This window comes from Martes martes (assembly GCF_963455335.1).
Source record: "Martes martes genome assembly, chromosome: 5".
Taxonomy (NCBI): domain Eukaryota; kingdom Metazoa; phylum Chordata; class Mammalia; order Carnivora; family Mustelidae; genus Martes; species Martes martes.
This window is the reverse complement of record NC_137892.1, coordinates 118,088,611-118,104,794: the sequence shown is the minus strand read 5'-3', so window position 1 is coordinate 118,104,794 and position 16,184 is coordinate 118,088,611. Positions and strand designations below refer to the sequence as shown.

Below are 16,184 nucleotides of genomic sequence, written 5' to 3'. Positions count from 1 at the left end.
TCTGGTCCTCATCTTGCAGACAAATAGGCTCAAAGAGGTTAAGCAACTTTTCCAAGGTGCCACAGCTAGTAAGAGGAGAAGCCAGAATTCGAACCCTGGCTGACTCGGGTGCTCAAGGTTCTAGGAATGAAAATTCTTCATGGTTTAAAATTAGAATTGTTGGAGCACCTGGGTGGCTCAGTGGGTTAAATAAAGCCTCTGCCTTCTGCTCAGGCCATGATTCCAGGGTCCTGGGATCGAGCCCCACATCGGGCTCTCGGTTCAGCAGGGAGCCTGCTTCCTCCTCTTTCTGCCTGCCTCTCTGCCTACTTGTGATCTCTGTCTGTCAAATAAATAAACAAAATCTTTAAATAAATAAATAAAATAAAATGAGAATTGTTTTCCCTTTCTTTCCTTCCATCTCTGTTTGCAGTCTCAGGAGGAAGTCTGTGATTTGCTCCACGCTGCACCCTTCCAAAACATCTTGCCTAGAGTCTACATCAAAGGTAAGAAACCACTAACAACAGCTAAATAGCCAACTTGCATTTGAACTTGACATTCACTTAATCCCAATAAACTCAGATCTGCTGTCAGAAAGGGAGAAGGTTAAATAAAGCTTTGGGCAGCTATTCAGTATTCATAGAATCACAGAGTTGGAAGTGACATTTCAGGCCTTTTTCCTTGGTCCTTCTAGATCATTCCTAGTGCATTCCTGTCTAGCCTTGGTTTAACTCTTCTGAATGATGGGGGACTCACCACCCCACAAGGCTGATAATTCTGCCATTGGGCAGAGACACCAGAACGTTTTTCCTTGTAGTGAGTTCTGAATCACACTTTAGAACGAAGGAGAGCAGTTCTGCACAGGCCGTCCAAGTTTGGGAGCACAGATCGGTCGGTGGTCCTCTGAGAGTTTTCCCTTCCTCAGTTTCCCCTGGGTACCCTGAGTCTCATTTTCTGCTCTGCTGCTTCTTTTGCAGAAGGGGAGCGTCTGGAGGTCCGCATGAAACGCTTGGAAGCCAAGTATGCCCCGCTTCACCTGGTCCCTCTGATAGAGCGGCTGGGGACCCCCCAGGTAGGGCCCTTCTGCCCCAGATTCTGAGAACCAACAGGAACTTGAGAGGGAGAGCAGTTGATCCAACCTCCTCATTTTACAGACTGGGAAACTGAGGTCCAGAGAGAGGGTGGGGAAGCATGTCTACAAAGTCTGTTAGTGGCAGGGTCGGGTCTGGAAGGAGATTTGCTATTTCCCAGGCCTGAGTTCTTTCTTCTATGCCCTCTATCAGCTATTGTGTCAAGAAAGAAGGAAGTCAGACAAGCATCTGTTATGCTCCCGTTCGATATCAAGAATTCTGCTAAGTCAACTCCCAGAATTAAAACTCCACACGCCCTGAGAACCAGAAGCAGTTCACTTCTGGGTATCTTTGCTAGAAAAACATCTACAAGAACACAGATGTTTAGTGTAGCATTGTTCGTTAAAGCAAAAACTAGAGACAACCAGTAGAGGGTTGACTAAATAAAATGTGGTAAAGTTACCTAAACGTTGACTACTTGCTACGTAATAATGGAAAGGAAAGATGAGGTCTAGGTGCATCAGTGTGGACAGAGCATAAGCGTGTGGTTAGGAGAAAAAAGTATACAAAAACCCTACCAGTGAAACTGTTCCTAAAACATGATAATACTTATGGTTCCTCATGGTGGGACCCTCTGAAGAGAGATGAGAGAGACAGCGATGGGGTGATGATCTCCTGGGTCAGGAAACTTCAGCTTTCTCTGTAGTGTTCAAATATTTTCCAAAGTAAACAAGCTCATAGGTTAATTCTGTAATTAAAATTAAGTTTTACAGGGGCGCCTGGCTGGCTGAGTCTGTAAAGCACATGACTCTTCATCTCGGGGCTGTGAGTTTGAGCCCCACGTTGGGTGTAGAGATTACTTAAAATAAAATCTTGGAAAATAAACTTAATTTTTACAAACCAGTATTGCTCTGAACATGGAGACAAGTGGGGAAGGACCCCTGCCTCAGAGAACTCACAGACTGGCAGGAGTCAGGAAGGAAGAGAAAAGAGGAGGGAGGTGGCCAAAAGCATGTGCTGTGTCTCCGTTCCCACTGATTTGAGTAATCTGCCCATTTTAGGGAGGTGGGCAGGGGAGGAATTCCTGAGAAAGAGAAATGGGGCACAGTGGTGAGACAAGCTGGGGTGGTCTGTTTCCTGCCTTTGCCAACTGTGTAGAAGGGTTAGGATTCAAATCTGCCCTTGAACTTCCATTCTGGGTCTCCTCTCTGCTCTCATCACAAAAGCAGAGGAGCCTGAAGGGCTCAGATCCTCAGCAAGGGGCAGAAGGCAGCCTGTTCACTCAGAAATCAGGGCAAGTATCTGGAGCACATTGAGGACGAGATCCGCTCAGGTGTCCCCCGATCAGCAACCCTCGCCAGACAACCTGCGTGCCACCCACTTCCTCCTGCAAACAGTGACTAAATGTTCAGTGGTATTTGGGTTCTTTGAGTCACCACAGAGAGATTTCAGACCCTGCGGAGTGCATGCATTTTCTTTTTTGGCCTTCAGAGGCTGAACGGAGGAGTCCTTGAAAGATTTCCTTTTAGGGAGAAATCCCCCAAGCCAGCGACATAGAAATGTGTCTGCTCCGCTGTTGGTGTCATCCTACAAGAATCTGGCCTCTCGCACCCAGGGTTTGGCATGTGTTTCCACTTAGGAGACTGTGAATTCCTTCCCTGTTCTGGTGAACACGATTTCCTTGGGACGGATAGAAATCTCAATTTGTCAAATGCCGAGTCTTTGACAAACAAAAGCCTAGACGCTCTGCTGCAAAGGAAGTACCAGTTTTCTACTCACTGGCCCTCAAGGAAACTTAGTCGTTCCATAGACCAACGGAAAGTTAACAAAATATTACCTTCCAAGCTCGCTGGAGTGTAGGGGACTTACATAATATCTCTGTCCAAGATGGGGAGATTCTGCCACGTAGTTTAAAGTCAAGAGGTTTTAATGGTATTGCCCTATTTCCATTTATTTCTGGGACATACTAAGGTGCTCTCATGGAAAGCACACTCTGGCAGGAGGTCAGAAAACAGGGATTCTTGTCCCAGCTTCACACTTGAACTGATGCACAATCTGGGGCTAGCCACTTACTATCTCAGTCTTTGTCTCCCCACCTGTGAAATGGGCTATGAGCTGCTTTGCTGCCTTTGTTGCCTTTCATGAATATCATGATGAACAAAAATGAGTAAAAAAAAAACTTTCAAAAAACACAAGGGATTATAGAAAGGATTGTCGAGCTATCATTTTCCTCCAGAGGGTACTAAATGTAATCAAAGTATTCCACGCAGAAATGTATTTCCAAGTTTATTTTCACAGATGCTTTTTTCGTTCTCTTGTTAATTCAGAAAAGTATGGCAGAAAGAGAGAAAAATCCTTCACTGAGTAGAACAGAAAAGAAATGGATGAAATTTATGTGAAACACGCACAATATATGTGTATATAACACCAAGTCACAAAGTGGGGGCCTTTGCTGCAAACAGTTCAATGCACTTTTTCAAAGAAAGAGGGGAAGGATAGACCTACCCAAAGGAAAAAGAACATGGAAGAAAACTCACACCCTAAAAAACAGCAAAAGTGTTCAGCCTTACCAGCAATCACTGAAATGGAAATTAGAAGAAGGGGTATAATTTTTCATCCCTCAAGTTGGCAGAAAACTTTCCTTACTGGTAAGAGAGAGCTAGGGAAGGTATAAGAAGGGGGTGGTACAGAGTGGTTCAGCTTTCCTTCAGACTAGTTTGCTACTATGTTGCAAAAGCCTTTTAAAATATGTACCCACTTCAACTGCAGAATTCTATTTCTAGAATTTAATCCTAAGCAAATAATCAGAGACAAGCTTAAAAAGGGTTGCGTATGAGGACGGTTGCTTAAGAATTGTCTGTAATAATGAAAAATTATAAACACTTAAAAATAACCATTAAGCATAGAAGACTCGATAAATGGTGGCTCTATCAGTGGCCACTTTCTGTAGCCATTAAAATATTATGTTACTGAAAATATTGAAGGAAATGGCTTTGTAGATTGCTGCTATCTGAAGAGAAAAAAAAAGCAAGATAGTCTGATCCAAATTCTGTTAGCTGTAGATGTGTATGCACACTCACATACATTAACACAAATCATAGATCAGTATCCTAAGAAACTTCATTTCTAGGTAATGGGGTTTGTGGGAGATTTTTATTTTCTTAATGACTTTTTGGAAGTGTTTTTCCATATTGACCCAAGCTACTGTGTTACTTTTCCAGTTCCCAGGAGAAACTGAAGGGTGAACGCTTTTCTGAGGAAGGGCAAAGCCCCTGGACGTGTTCTGTTGGGGGCCCTTTTTGGTTGGCTTCGTGGGAGGTCACAAGAGTTCCAAGTCTATCTGCAGATTTATAAACCCCATGGCTAATTTTTAGTTCCCCACCACGACTGTCAGGCCTTGGGGATTGATTCCCACTAACTAGATGCACACGAGATTAATTCGTAAACCAGAAGTCTGTGTGTTAATTTATGAAGAAGAATATTCATGAATTGAGAACAAATATGGGTCCTTTATGTTTTTACTGACCATCTTCCTTGCACCTGGCACACTCTGAGTGGAGAGGCCTTTCAGGGTCCAGATACCAGCACAGAGCGTTGCCTGGTAAGAACAGAATCAAGCACTAGGCTCAGGATTTTGTTTTTTAAGATTTATTTATTTATTTATTTGACAGAGAGAGAGATCACAAGTAGGCAGAGAGGCAGGCAGAGAGAGAGAGGAGGAAGCAGGCTCCCTGCTGAGCAGAGAGCCCAATGTGGGGCTCGAGCCCAATGTGGGGCTCAATCCCAGGACCCTGGGATCATGACCTGAGCCGAAGGCAGAGGCTTTAACCCACTGAGACACCCAGGCTCCCCATGGCTCAGGATTTTTTAAAAGACCTATTTCTAGCCACCTGTGGCAACCTGAATGATCTCTTCTCTGCTCGGGAGCTTTCTCTGCCTAGGGAAGCAAGATGCATCACCATGAATCAGAGTTCCTTCTGCTTCATGCTTGAAACACATTGTCAAACTCATCTTCCCCAATTCACGGTTTTGTCCTGGACTTCTCTCAGTTTATAGTTGTCATGACAACTGAGCTCCTGGCCCATTTTCCTAACAGGCTCCCGCGTTGTGTTTCCTGATTTATTTCCCTCTGTGGATTAATTTAAAGGTTACCCTCCTGGGGGCTCCAGGGCAGGAACTCACAGGGAAAGTCAGGTGCCCCCCGCCAGGCACTCTGTAACATGAGCTCTCCGGGGAGACTTCTCTCTGGGGAGCTGACCCCCCCAGCGCCCCGTGGACCTCTCCATCTCCGAGGCCGGCCTTCTCTAGCTTTGTCCCTAGATTTGGAGACCTTCCTTTGACCTCAGATTTTAATATCTATCTACCATTTGCAGGTGGTTTTGAGACCTCTACCCCTAGGCATTTTTACTCATAATGCAGACAGTAATGTGTTTCGATGTGCCGGTCTAGCCATCTGATTATTAGAGATGCAATAACCAGGACCCAGATGTGAAACTAGTTTAAATTATTAATAGAGGTAGTTTATGATGGTCAGAGGACTTCTAATGGGAAGAAATGATGCTGTAAAATCAGTGGCAAATTTTAAGAGTAACATATGCTTACTGCAGAACATTCAACTGTGCTAAAGTATTTAAAGTAAAAAGTGAAAATCCTGCCTGTTTATCCAAGCCCATCTGCTCCCACAGTTGATATTTCCTTCTAAACGAGTTTAGACACACAGAAACACACACCTCACATATGGCTTTGTTTGTTTGTCTGTGTGATTGCATGTTGTTGGTGTCTCTGGTTTTTTTTATTTTATTTTTTTATGTTGTTGATATTTTTAATAGGACTGTAGTATACAAGCTTTTCTGAAATTTGCTCTATATTCACTTAAGAATTTAACCCGTACATCTAGACTATCAGGATTCAAATGCCAGCTTTTACCACTCAGTGGCTCCCTTTCTGAACCTCAGTCTCTTTATCTGTCAAATGGGGATAACAATGGCACCGATTTCATGGTGTCGATGTGAGGAATTTGGTCCTGATGTATTGTACACACACTTAGCGAGTGTGAACTAGTAGTAGTAGCATCTGTCTTTTCAGTAGGTATATGGCATTTTATTATGTGGTAGACTGAATTTTTTTTTAGTTTGACTCTTAATCCTTGATGCCACCTAGATTTCACTTGCCCCAAGTAAGTCTTACCACAAGATCCCTCTGTTGCACGAGGGCTTACAAAGTTAGTGCCCAGCTCTGGGCAAGATATCCACACTGGTGAGTGAATGCCAGATACAGCCAGCTCCGGGGTATGGGAATCTCTGGTGAGAGGTAGAAAGTGAGGTCGGGGGTGAGGATAAATGGTTTATGCACTTTTCTGTTCCCAGCAAATCGCCATCGCTCGGGAGGGTGACCTGCTGACCAAGGAGCGGCTATGCTGTGGCCTGTCCATGTTCGAGGTCATCTTGACACGCATTCGGAGCTACCTGCAAGACCCCATCTGGCGGGGTCCCCCACCCACCAACGGCGTCATGCACGTCGACGAGTGCGTGGAGTTCCACCGGCTCTGGAGTGCCATGCAGTTCGTCTACTGCATCCCCGTGGGGACCAACGAGTTCACAGCTGAGTGAGTACCCCCAGGGAAGGCTGGCTCAGCGCCCAGCTTGCATGTGTCCTCCCACCAAGAGTCTCCAGGCTACCAGGGCTCAACTAGAAAGGGGAGCAGGGGCGGGTTGCCCACCAGCTGTTTATGGAAGACCTACGACGTGCGAGGTGCCGGGCAGACACCAATGCTCAGACACCAGTCCTGCCATCCAGGAGCCAAGAGTTCTTGAGAACAAGCCAGTGAGGGCTAGAGAAGGCTTCCCTGAGGAAGTGGTTTCGGAGCTGGGCTGGACTGGGCCAGCTGTTTTCAGAGCAGCTGCTGGGCCTGTACTTCTAGCCAGAGTGATGGGGATGCAGGGAAACTTGCCTGCTGGGCTGCAGCTGCTGCTTGAGGATAAGAAAAACAGCAGAGAGATGACCCCACAGCCTCTGGACTTGCCCAGGATTCCGGTGAGAGCTGGCAGAGAGTCGGCCGAGCTCCGCCAGATCGAGAGCGCTCCCAGCCCCCACACCCCGGCACTCCACACCCTGTCCCCACCCTCTCAGCCTACACGGGCCACCTGGGCTTCTGGTTTCAGATGGTCCTTCCCTTCCCAAGCATTTGCTGGCTCCTTCACAGAGGCGAGACAGAGTCTCATCCGAATTCTAATCAGCCACAGAAATCTCAAGGACTGGTTGAATCTTTTCCCTGCAAAATTGTCTTCTTTTTCTTACATCAGTGGCTAACAGGCTGACACCTCTTTGTGGCTAGAGGGACTTATAACCGTGGTCCCTGGAACAAATGAACGTACACTCGCATCTTCCCTTGTACCCACTTTACAGATTAAGAGGATTGGCCCGGGGACTGGCTCGCTCCCTCTCTGTACTCCTGGCCCAAGATGAGGGCCCTCCCCAACCCTCCCGTGCCCATCACTCCAGCTGCTTCCTCTCCCTTCTCCCAGGCAATGTTTTGGTGACGGTTTGAACTGGGCCGGCTGCTCCATCATCGTCCTGCTGGGCCAGCAACGTCGCTTCGACCTGTTTGACTTCTGTTACCACCTGCTGAAAGTCCAGAGGCAGGACGGGAAGGATGAGGTCATTAAGAATGTGGTAAGCAGCCAAGGGCTGGGGCCTGGGAAGTAGGGCCAGGCCTGACAAGCAGGCTTTCATCGGAAAAGGAGGGCGAGCTGCTTATGGAGGCCGAGTCCCCACACCACGGGTAGGTACAAAGATGCTCAGCAGCCAGGGACCTTCTCGTCAGAAGCCTTGAGTCACTTGCTCATAACCTGCTGGGATGAATCAGGTCACCCTGCAGGGCTGGGCCGGGCTCCAGACCTGAGTTACCCCTTCGCTGTGCCGGTCAGACCGCCGATGCTGGCGCCTCGTGCACACAAACTCTCACTGAACACAGAAGTTGTGCAGGCACAGGGTTGGGAGGAGCGTTGCCACGGGGTAAGCGGGGCTGTTGTGGGGGCACTGAGAAGGGCGATCTACATTGGGCCGAGAGGACAGGTGGGGAGGGTGGCCAGAGAGGACCTTCCTGTGGAGGCAACACTTGGGCCGAGTCCAGAATGACCACCGGCCAATAACCAGCCAAAAATGGGGTGCAGGCTGGGGGGAGGAGGGCTCTTCCAGAGGGAACAGCTAGCTACTGCAAAGGCACAGGGACGTGAGGGGGAACGGCTGCCACAAAGAGTCGTCTCCGGGACCAGCTGAAAGGAGAAGGAAGCAGGAGCTACCTCTTAAGGGGGTGTTTTTTGTTTTGTTTTGTTTTGTTTTGTTGCTGTTGTGGTAGGACATACATAAACGTAAAAGTTGCCATTTTAACCATCATTACATGTACAGTGCAGTGTACGTGTACACCCCCCCATTCCCCTCCAGAACATTCTCAGCTTCCCGAATGGAAACGCTGCGCCCATAAACGCTAACTCCCCTCCCCCAGGCCTCCGGTAGGCATCTTCCGCTGTGTGTCTCTAGGATGTGACTACTCTAGGAACCTCAGATCAGAGGAGTCCTGCAGTCTTTATCCTTTCTTGGCTGGCTTGTTTCCCTAAGCACGACGAGCCCGAGGCCACCATGTGGTACTTTACGTCAGGATGTCTTCCTTTTGAAGGCTGAGTAATGTTCCATTATATGTCTCCACCACATGACACTGACCCACTCCTCCTTCAGTGAACACTTGAGCTGCTTCCACTTTTTGGCTCTTGTGAGTACGCTGCTAGGATCGTGGGCGCACAGGTGCTTGTTCAGGCCCCTGCGTTCATCGCTTCTGGGTATCTGCCTACGAGTGGACTTGCCGGATCACGTGCTAATTGCATTTCTCGTGTTTGAGGGACTGCCGTACTGTTTCCGCTTTACATTCCCGCCAGCAACGCACGCCGGCTCCACTTTCTCCATGGCCTTCCGAGCACTTGCTCTGGGGCTTGGGGTCCTCGCCGTCATCATGGATGTGAGGTGCTCTCGTTCTGGTTTTGATTCCCATTTCCCTAGGGACTAGTGACATGGAGCGTCTTTTCACCTGCTTATTGGCTATTTGTCTGTCTTCTTTGGAGACACGTCTGTTCAAGTCCTTTGTTTGCTTTGTAACTGGGTTGTTGTCGAGGTGTAGAAGTTTTTTATATATTCTGGATATGAATCCCTTATCCTATATTTGAGTTGCAGACATTTCCTCCCATCCCGTGCATTGCCCTTTCACTCTGTCGATAGTATCCTTTTTGCAGACAAGTCTTTAATTTTGATGTGGTCCAATTTATGTTTTCTTTTATCACTTGGGCTTTTAGTGTCATAGCTAAGAAATCATTGCCAAATTCAATGTCATGAAGATTTTCCTCTGTGTTTTCTTCTAAGAGTTTTATAGTTTAGATCCTATGTTTAGGTCTTTAAACCATTTTGAAGTTTGTTGTTGTTGTGGGGGATTTTTTGTATAATATATAAGGTAAGGATCCAGCTTCACTCTTTTGCACGTGGATATCCAGTTTTCCCAATGTTGGGGTTAATGTAGAGCATGTCATCATCCAGAATACCGGGCTTGCTGAAATGTAACACGAGGCCACTGTGTTACATGTAATGGAGGCCACTGGGGGCGCTGGAAGTTTTGGAGAAGGGTGTAGGCCTTTGGAATGCAGAGGCCTGCGTGACCAAGCAGTGGTAGGTAGGAATGCCGTGAGGAGTTGCCTTCCCCAAGCTTTCTTAGCCCAAACAGCCACCCTGTGATCTAAGAGATGTAGGCATTGTCCCCTAGGCTATGTTTAGCAGAGCTCGTAGAACAGGCAGATTAGCATACCGTATCTCTCCCGTAAACAGATCCTCCTAGAGCTTGCTGGCCATTCCTGCCCCCCTGGCACCAGTTATTGAGAACACCACCCCTTCTCCATTGAATGTTTGGGGCCCCCTTGTGAAAATTCATGTGACCATAAATGGAAGAGTTTATTTCTGGGCTGTCTATTCCATTGATCAATAGGCCTGTGTTCATGCCAGTGCCATACTGTTTTGATTATTGTAGCCTGGTAGTAAGTCTTGAAACTCACAAAGTAGTAAGTCTTGAAACTCACAAAGGGTTTTATGGCCAAGTTAACATTTGACTGCTAAGCCCTGGAAACCCACAGAAGGCCTGTAAGCAAGAGAGTGACATGATCATCAAAGCTTCGGGACCCTGGACCCCAACCTCACTGCATTTTCTTGCTCTTGCTTTTTATTTCTCTTTCCCCTCCTCCTGCCCCAAACCTGCACATCCCTGTCCTTCTGCAGCCCCTGAAGAAGATGGCAGACAGAATTAGGAAGTACCAGATCTTGAACAATGAGGTTTTTGCCATCCTGAACAAGTACATGAAGTCCGTGGAGACAGACAGTTCCACCGTAGAGCACGTCCGTTGCTTCCAGCCACCCATCCACCAGTCCCTGGCCACCACCTGCTAGGTGGAAGGGCCTGCAGACCCTTGACCTGGAGGAGGAGAAGAAGCAGGAGAGAGAAAGCCATGGCCAGCCTGCAGCAGGGTCCGGCTGGACAGCGTATGGGATCAGCCTGGAAGCAAATAAGAACCTCCCCAAACACATCTACGCCTCCCAAGGGCTGGGCCTGTGCATGCTGTCCCATGACATCTCCATGGTGGTTTTTCCATAGCGTCAATGAAAAAAAAAAAATGAAAAGAAACAGGGCAGTATGTGCTTTTCTTTTCTTTTTTCCCCTCAGCCGTGTTAAGAGCCCTAGTTTCACCCCTTCTCCATCTCACAGCCCCACCCCACATCCATGGTTGCTTCTCAAGACCTCCTCCCAGATGGTGACCTCCTTCCCAGGGCCCACGTGCGACCTCAGAGTGAAGTCTCAGAGATGGAGAAAAGAGCGTGGCCGTACCCCAAGATATCAGATATCAGCCCGACCTGACAGGCGTGTCTCCACTTCCTGGCTTCTTCATTTCCTGTGCCTCTTCCCCCAGCCCCCATTTTCCCAGGCGGCCTCTCCTCCTACTCTGGATGCTGAGGATTTGACCACCAACAGTACTTGTGGACCAGACGCTGAGAGCCACAGGAAACAGATAAGCTTCCTGGTACTGGCACTGTGATAGATGGTGTTGGCTCTGGCCTTCCCCGGACTCCCCCAAAACACACTGCCCTCTCGGGGTGCTCCTAGAGAGAACTCAGAAACACATTCACAACCGTGTCTCACTGACTGGAATTCGGGTAGAAAGGTGGTCCGGCCTGCTGAGCGGAAGCAGTGTTTATTGACATAGCCAGAAATTCCATAGCCCCAGACAGAAAGCTGTGGGACCATCTCAGCTTGATGATGAGGTGGTTCCTTTATTCATGAAGCAAATACTGTGAACAGCAAGGTGCCCAGGGCCACAGACAGTGGGAACACAGCCCTGGACAAGTCAGGCACGTGCTGCCCGCAGCAGCAGCCGGTGACCACATTCAGGACGGCTTCTCTGCACAGACTCTCTCATCAAGGAAAACTCCCACAAGAAAGAAAATATTAAGGGGTTATTTCAACAGCAGTCCAAAATGTATTGGGTCAGGGGGGTGAAGAATATAAATAGTCCTTGTCAATGAGTTTTTAATACCAGGATACGCTCCAGAAAAGGAGTCCTGTTTTAGTGAATCGGGACTTTCATTGTCCTAGAAGCTGAGAAATTCTTAGGATATTTTATCTTCTGCTCTCAACATCCCCAGTGTTCCTTAACCTAGATTTCGAGGCATACGCCTATCACAGGGGCCTGTCTACTTCCATTTCTCCAACGGAACCCAAAGTCTTTGCAGAATCTCCCACCGAGCAGGGGGAGACTGTTGAGAAGGATGGACGCCTTTGGGAATGAATGTCTCATTACAGAGCTCCTCTTCTTCAAAGGGAGCCTGTGACCCTGAGCTTGTGAGAAAATATAAAGTGAGACATTTGATATCTCTCCCCGAATCCACCGAGGAAAAGAAAAAAGAGAAAAGAGAACAACAATGATCCCTCCCTCAGGGCGGATGAATGGAAATGGTTACCATCAATCAGATGGCCCATTTTAACCCATGGAAAGGGCAGAAACAGTCTGTAGCAGGTTTGTGTGATACACTCTGCTCCCCAGGGAGGAGAGAGATGGGGCTCACCACGTGTGGCCCAAAGGCCTCCAGCAGGATGTCCTGAGGTTAGTGCATTTGGTGCGGATTTCCAGGCTCTCCCCCAAACCAGTTAAGTCTGCATCCCTGGGAGTCAGGTAGGGAAATCTGCACCTTCCACAAGCTTTCTGAGCTGTTCTGTTGCCCTCGGAAGTCTGAGGATGGCCACTGTGGAGGGTCTCTCCATCGAGAGCCTGGACCCTGAGCTCCCTCTGAGCCAGGAAAGAAAATATTGGTAGGGTAGGAGAACAATTCAGTGTGGGAACCGGCAGATCTCCCTGTCGAGAGATGTTGCTTCCTATTCTGATTTGTTGTTGTTGTTGTTTATTCCTCTTGATGACCATGGATATGTCCCAAAGGCAGAAGGGAGAGGCTACACCATATGGTAGAACGAACACACATTCCAAACCCAGGTAAGATCTTTAAGCTCCAGAGTCTTCCGAGCCTTTAGTCCTGTGTGCGGACAGTGGGTCTTTCAGATAGATGACCCACTAGTAAGTCCTTGAATTTCTTCCAAATCCTTGCCCACTGCTTTGGTGGAGATTTGGATCATCCATTTGATGGGATTGCTATTTCAACAACTTGCCCCGCCATCCTGCGTCTGTAACCCTGAATCTGACCCCTGGATAGAATCCTGTTATCTTAAAGAGACTTGACCCTGGTAATTTGAGGTCTTCACCTTAAGGAGAGACATTTCACTTCCCTAGCTCGCTGGCGCATTTATTTATGAATACCAAACAGGTTTAATATTCTTTCCTCCCTGGTATTCTTGCCTCCCTTTGATTTGATTTTTGTGTGTGTGTCTAAGAACCAGGAAAAAAAAAAATCTTAGGTTTTAAAAAGTTTTAAAAAAAAGTTCTGTTTCAGAAACTGTCAAATGTACCATATTTGTATTAAGAGTTGTTGGGGATTTTTGTACAATGAATTTACATTTATTTATGGTGACTTATATTTACGCTTGTGATCAAATAATGATGTTAAATTCTTAAATCATATTTGCTATGCAGCTGAAGATGATATTTTGCTTTGTATTTTGGGGTACCTGTGTTGAGTTGATAAACATTTCCATCTCCATTAAAACTGCTTCCAAACCAGCATCTTGGCCCTCATTCATGGTCCTACTTCAGGGTTCCTTGATCTGTGGAAGGTCGTGTGAACACCGGCGGGTAAGGAAACATCCTGAAGAGAAGGGAAGGAGATGGGGTACAGCGGGTCGGTGCTTTCTCGCTGGGGGCATTACCTTTACCGGTTGATTGACACTGGGCAAGATTCAAGCAGTAGTTCCTGCGCTTCAGGATTTCATAGTCTCACTGAGGGATCCCTAGTTTCAGAGGAAGGAAGGGAACCCATGTTTAATGAGGTCTGATGTGTGCAGGTCCCCAGGCTAAATCCCATTCCTCCCTCCTGTTGAATCAGCTGCAATCACTTTATCTGTTATTTCCCACCTTCTAGAGTGAGGCTCTGCGGCATATTTATTTTCACACAGTAAGTGATGATTCTGATTTGAACCCAGTTCCAAAGCCCTGAGCGTTTGCTCGCACACTATAATGAACCGATCAGCCAGACTTAGGGCCACTGGACTTTTCAGGGCTTTCGGTGAGCAAGATGTAGCAAGAAGTAGAGCCTGGGATCAGGAGAAGGCCCAGCATGGCAGTGGGGGAGTTCGTCTCCAGGCTGAAGGTACCTCTCACCTTCATCAGAAAGGATGACACCAGAAGAACTCTAGAAGGTTGTGTTTAAGACCAACACCGGTTCACGGAGTCTCACGTTTAACGCAACGGCAAGTTTCCAGAAGACCATCTACAAGGATGAGTCCTAGGGCATTAGTGACTCCCCCTTGGCTATGGCCTTGGACAGCCAACCCTATCGTGTCCCCAGGCCCTGGTTCCCTCTTCTTCAAGTTGGACAAAATAATCTGAGGTCTCTTCCAGCTCTACTGCCCTGATTTTCGGGAATGTCCCCGTGGGGTACTTAGAGGGGCCCAACTACTTCACAAACTTGAAGTCTTTTTCAGCCGTGTGTCTCCCCCTCCAAGGAGTCTCATCATTACGGGCTGCATATTTGAGCTGCTGTAGTTGGGGGGGCAGTTGGTATTTGTCCTGAGAGATGCTCAGTGAAAAGAGGGTTCTGTGGTCACATGGATTTGAGGAATGTCTCCTTCTCTTTCCCTCCTTGAAGATCTGCAGGGCCAGCCAGCCTGGAATGGCACCCCAGAGCCTAGTGGTTGTGACTTCAGAAACCCCCTTCTCAGCAGCACTAATGGGCTTCTCATGGGACATGCTTTGAAAAATACGGGATCGAGAACATAGAAATCCATGTTCGATGTATACAAACAAACAACAACAACAACAAAATTCCCACAGGAGAAGCACCACTGCCTCACAGGCAGTCGTAACACCTGGACACAATCAGGGAAGAGGGACCCAGCAATGTGTTGAAGGGTTTTAGATGGAAGGGGAAGCATTTTCACGATGGGAGAAAATAGGGTGGTGGAGCGTCTCCATTTGCCAGGGTTGCCATTACAAAATACCACGGACCGCATGGTCTAAAGAGCGGGAGCTTATTTTCCCACTGTTCTGGAAGCTAGAAATCCACGACTAAGGGTACGTCAGCGTTGGTTTCTTATGTGTCTCTTTTTGGCTTTTAGACGGTGTTTTCTCCCAGTGTCTTTGCGCGGTCTTCCCTCTGGTTGTGTCTGAGTCCTCATTTCCTCTTGTAGCAGGACCCCAGGTATATTGCATTCAGATGCATTCGTATGACCTCATTTTACCTAATGCACCTTGTTAAAGGCTTTGTTTCCAAATACAGCCCCGTTCTGAGGTACTGGACATTAGGATTTTAACATATGAGTTCTGGGGGGAGGGGATGGAGGACGACACAATTTGGTCCCTAACACTGGAGAAGAGAAAGGCTAGATCTGAAAAAGCCTCTGTCTCTGGGGGCCCTGAACTTGTTCGAAGGCTGGGAGACCATTGCTTTGAGAAATACATCTGGAATACTCACTGTTTGCAAGACTCTCTATAAGATTAAAAATTGATCATGGCCGCAGAACTAAAGGAACTCCTGGAGTTGAGGGAGGGATTTTTAAAAAATGCATATAGTGAATGAGAATGAAGGAGAGAATATGGTGATTCTAATGATCACTAGCAATTACCGGGCCTCCTCATGCCATTCATCAGAAAAAGGGCTGAAAATTCTTCACTTAAATGTCACAACTTATAGGAAGTGGGTGCTGTTGCTTACCCCCATTTTACAGATACAGATACTGAGGCCCAGAGCGCAAAGACGGGAAGGAAGGGAGCTAAAACTCAAAGTCCAGTAAGTCTGGATCCAGGACCAAGCTCTTAACCACCAAGCATATGACAGTATGTTAGCAGCACCTCTATCCTAAGGGATCCCTAGAGACAGACCAAGTGTTTTTCAAGATCAGAGGAAGGACAGTGTTTTTCCAACCGGGGTAGAATAGAGTGAGGACAATATCAAGGAAGGCTTCATGGAAGAGGTTCCATTTCAGCCTAAACTTGAAAAATGAGCATCTGAATGCAAGGAGATGCAGGCAGCAAGAGACTGAAGAGAAGGAGTCTTCCAGCATCAAATATTGGCCAAGAAAAGGCCCTGACTGGCTTAAATCAGATGCAACATGCTCCTGCCCCTAGCCCTACACTCTTCCAGGCCCTGAACATCACATTCCTACCTAAAAGTGCATTTATTAAATAGCGTTATGCAATTACGTCACTCCATGCTCAGCGCAGGGCCCAGCACAGCCTATAATCTTAAACATCCCCCCACCCCCACCCCGTGACCAATGCTGTTCAGGCCGACCCCCCCACCCCCCGAGAACTTTCTCCCTTATTTCTTGCCGAGGTCCTTGAGCGCAGTGACTTCCAGGTGTAATGAGGGTTCAGGCATCGTGCTGCCACGGATACCAGGGGTGCGTCCTGCTCGGAGAGTGTGGAATCTGGAGCTGCACATAGGTGA

General features: G+C 47.6%; 1 protein-coding gene across 2 annotated transcripts in view; it reads left to right on the top strand.

Annotated features, from left to right (window-relative positions):
• CYFIP2 (cytoplasmic FMR1 interacting protein 2) overlaps positions 1-13,302 on the top strand; it is a 104,905-nt gene extending 91,603 nt beyond the window's left edge. For both annotated transcript variants that reach the window (XM_080804178.1, XM_080804179.1), the window contains 5 exons: positions 413-485; positions 957-1,051; positions 6,416-6,654; positions 7,574-7,721; positions 10,359-13,302. In XM_080804178.1, the coding sequence (XP_080660304.1) occupies positions 413-485; positions 957-1,051; positions 6,416-6,654; positions 7,574-7,721; positions 10,359-10,526 (723 nt within the window). In that variant the 3' untranslated portion in view covers positions 10,527-13,302. The remainder of the gene's footprint in view (positions 1-412; positions 486-956; positions 1,052-6,415; positions 6,655-7,573; positions 7,722-10,358) is intronic.
• Positions 13,303-16,184: the final 2,882 nt, after the last annotated feature.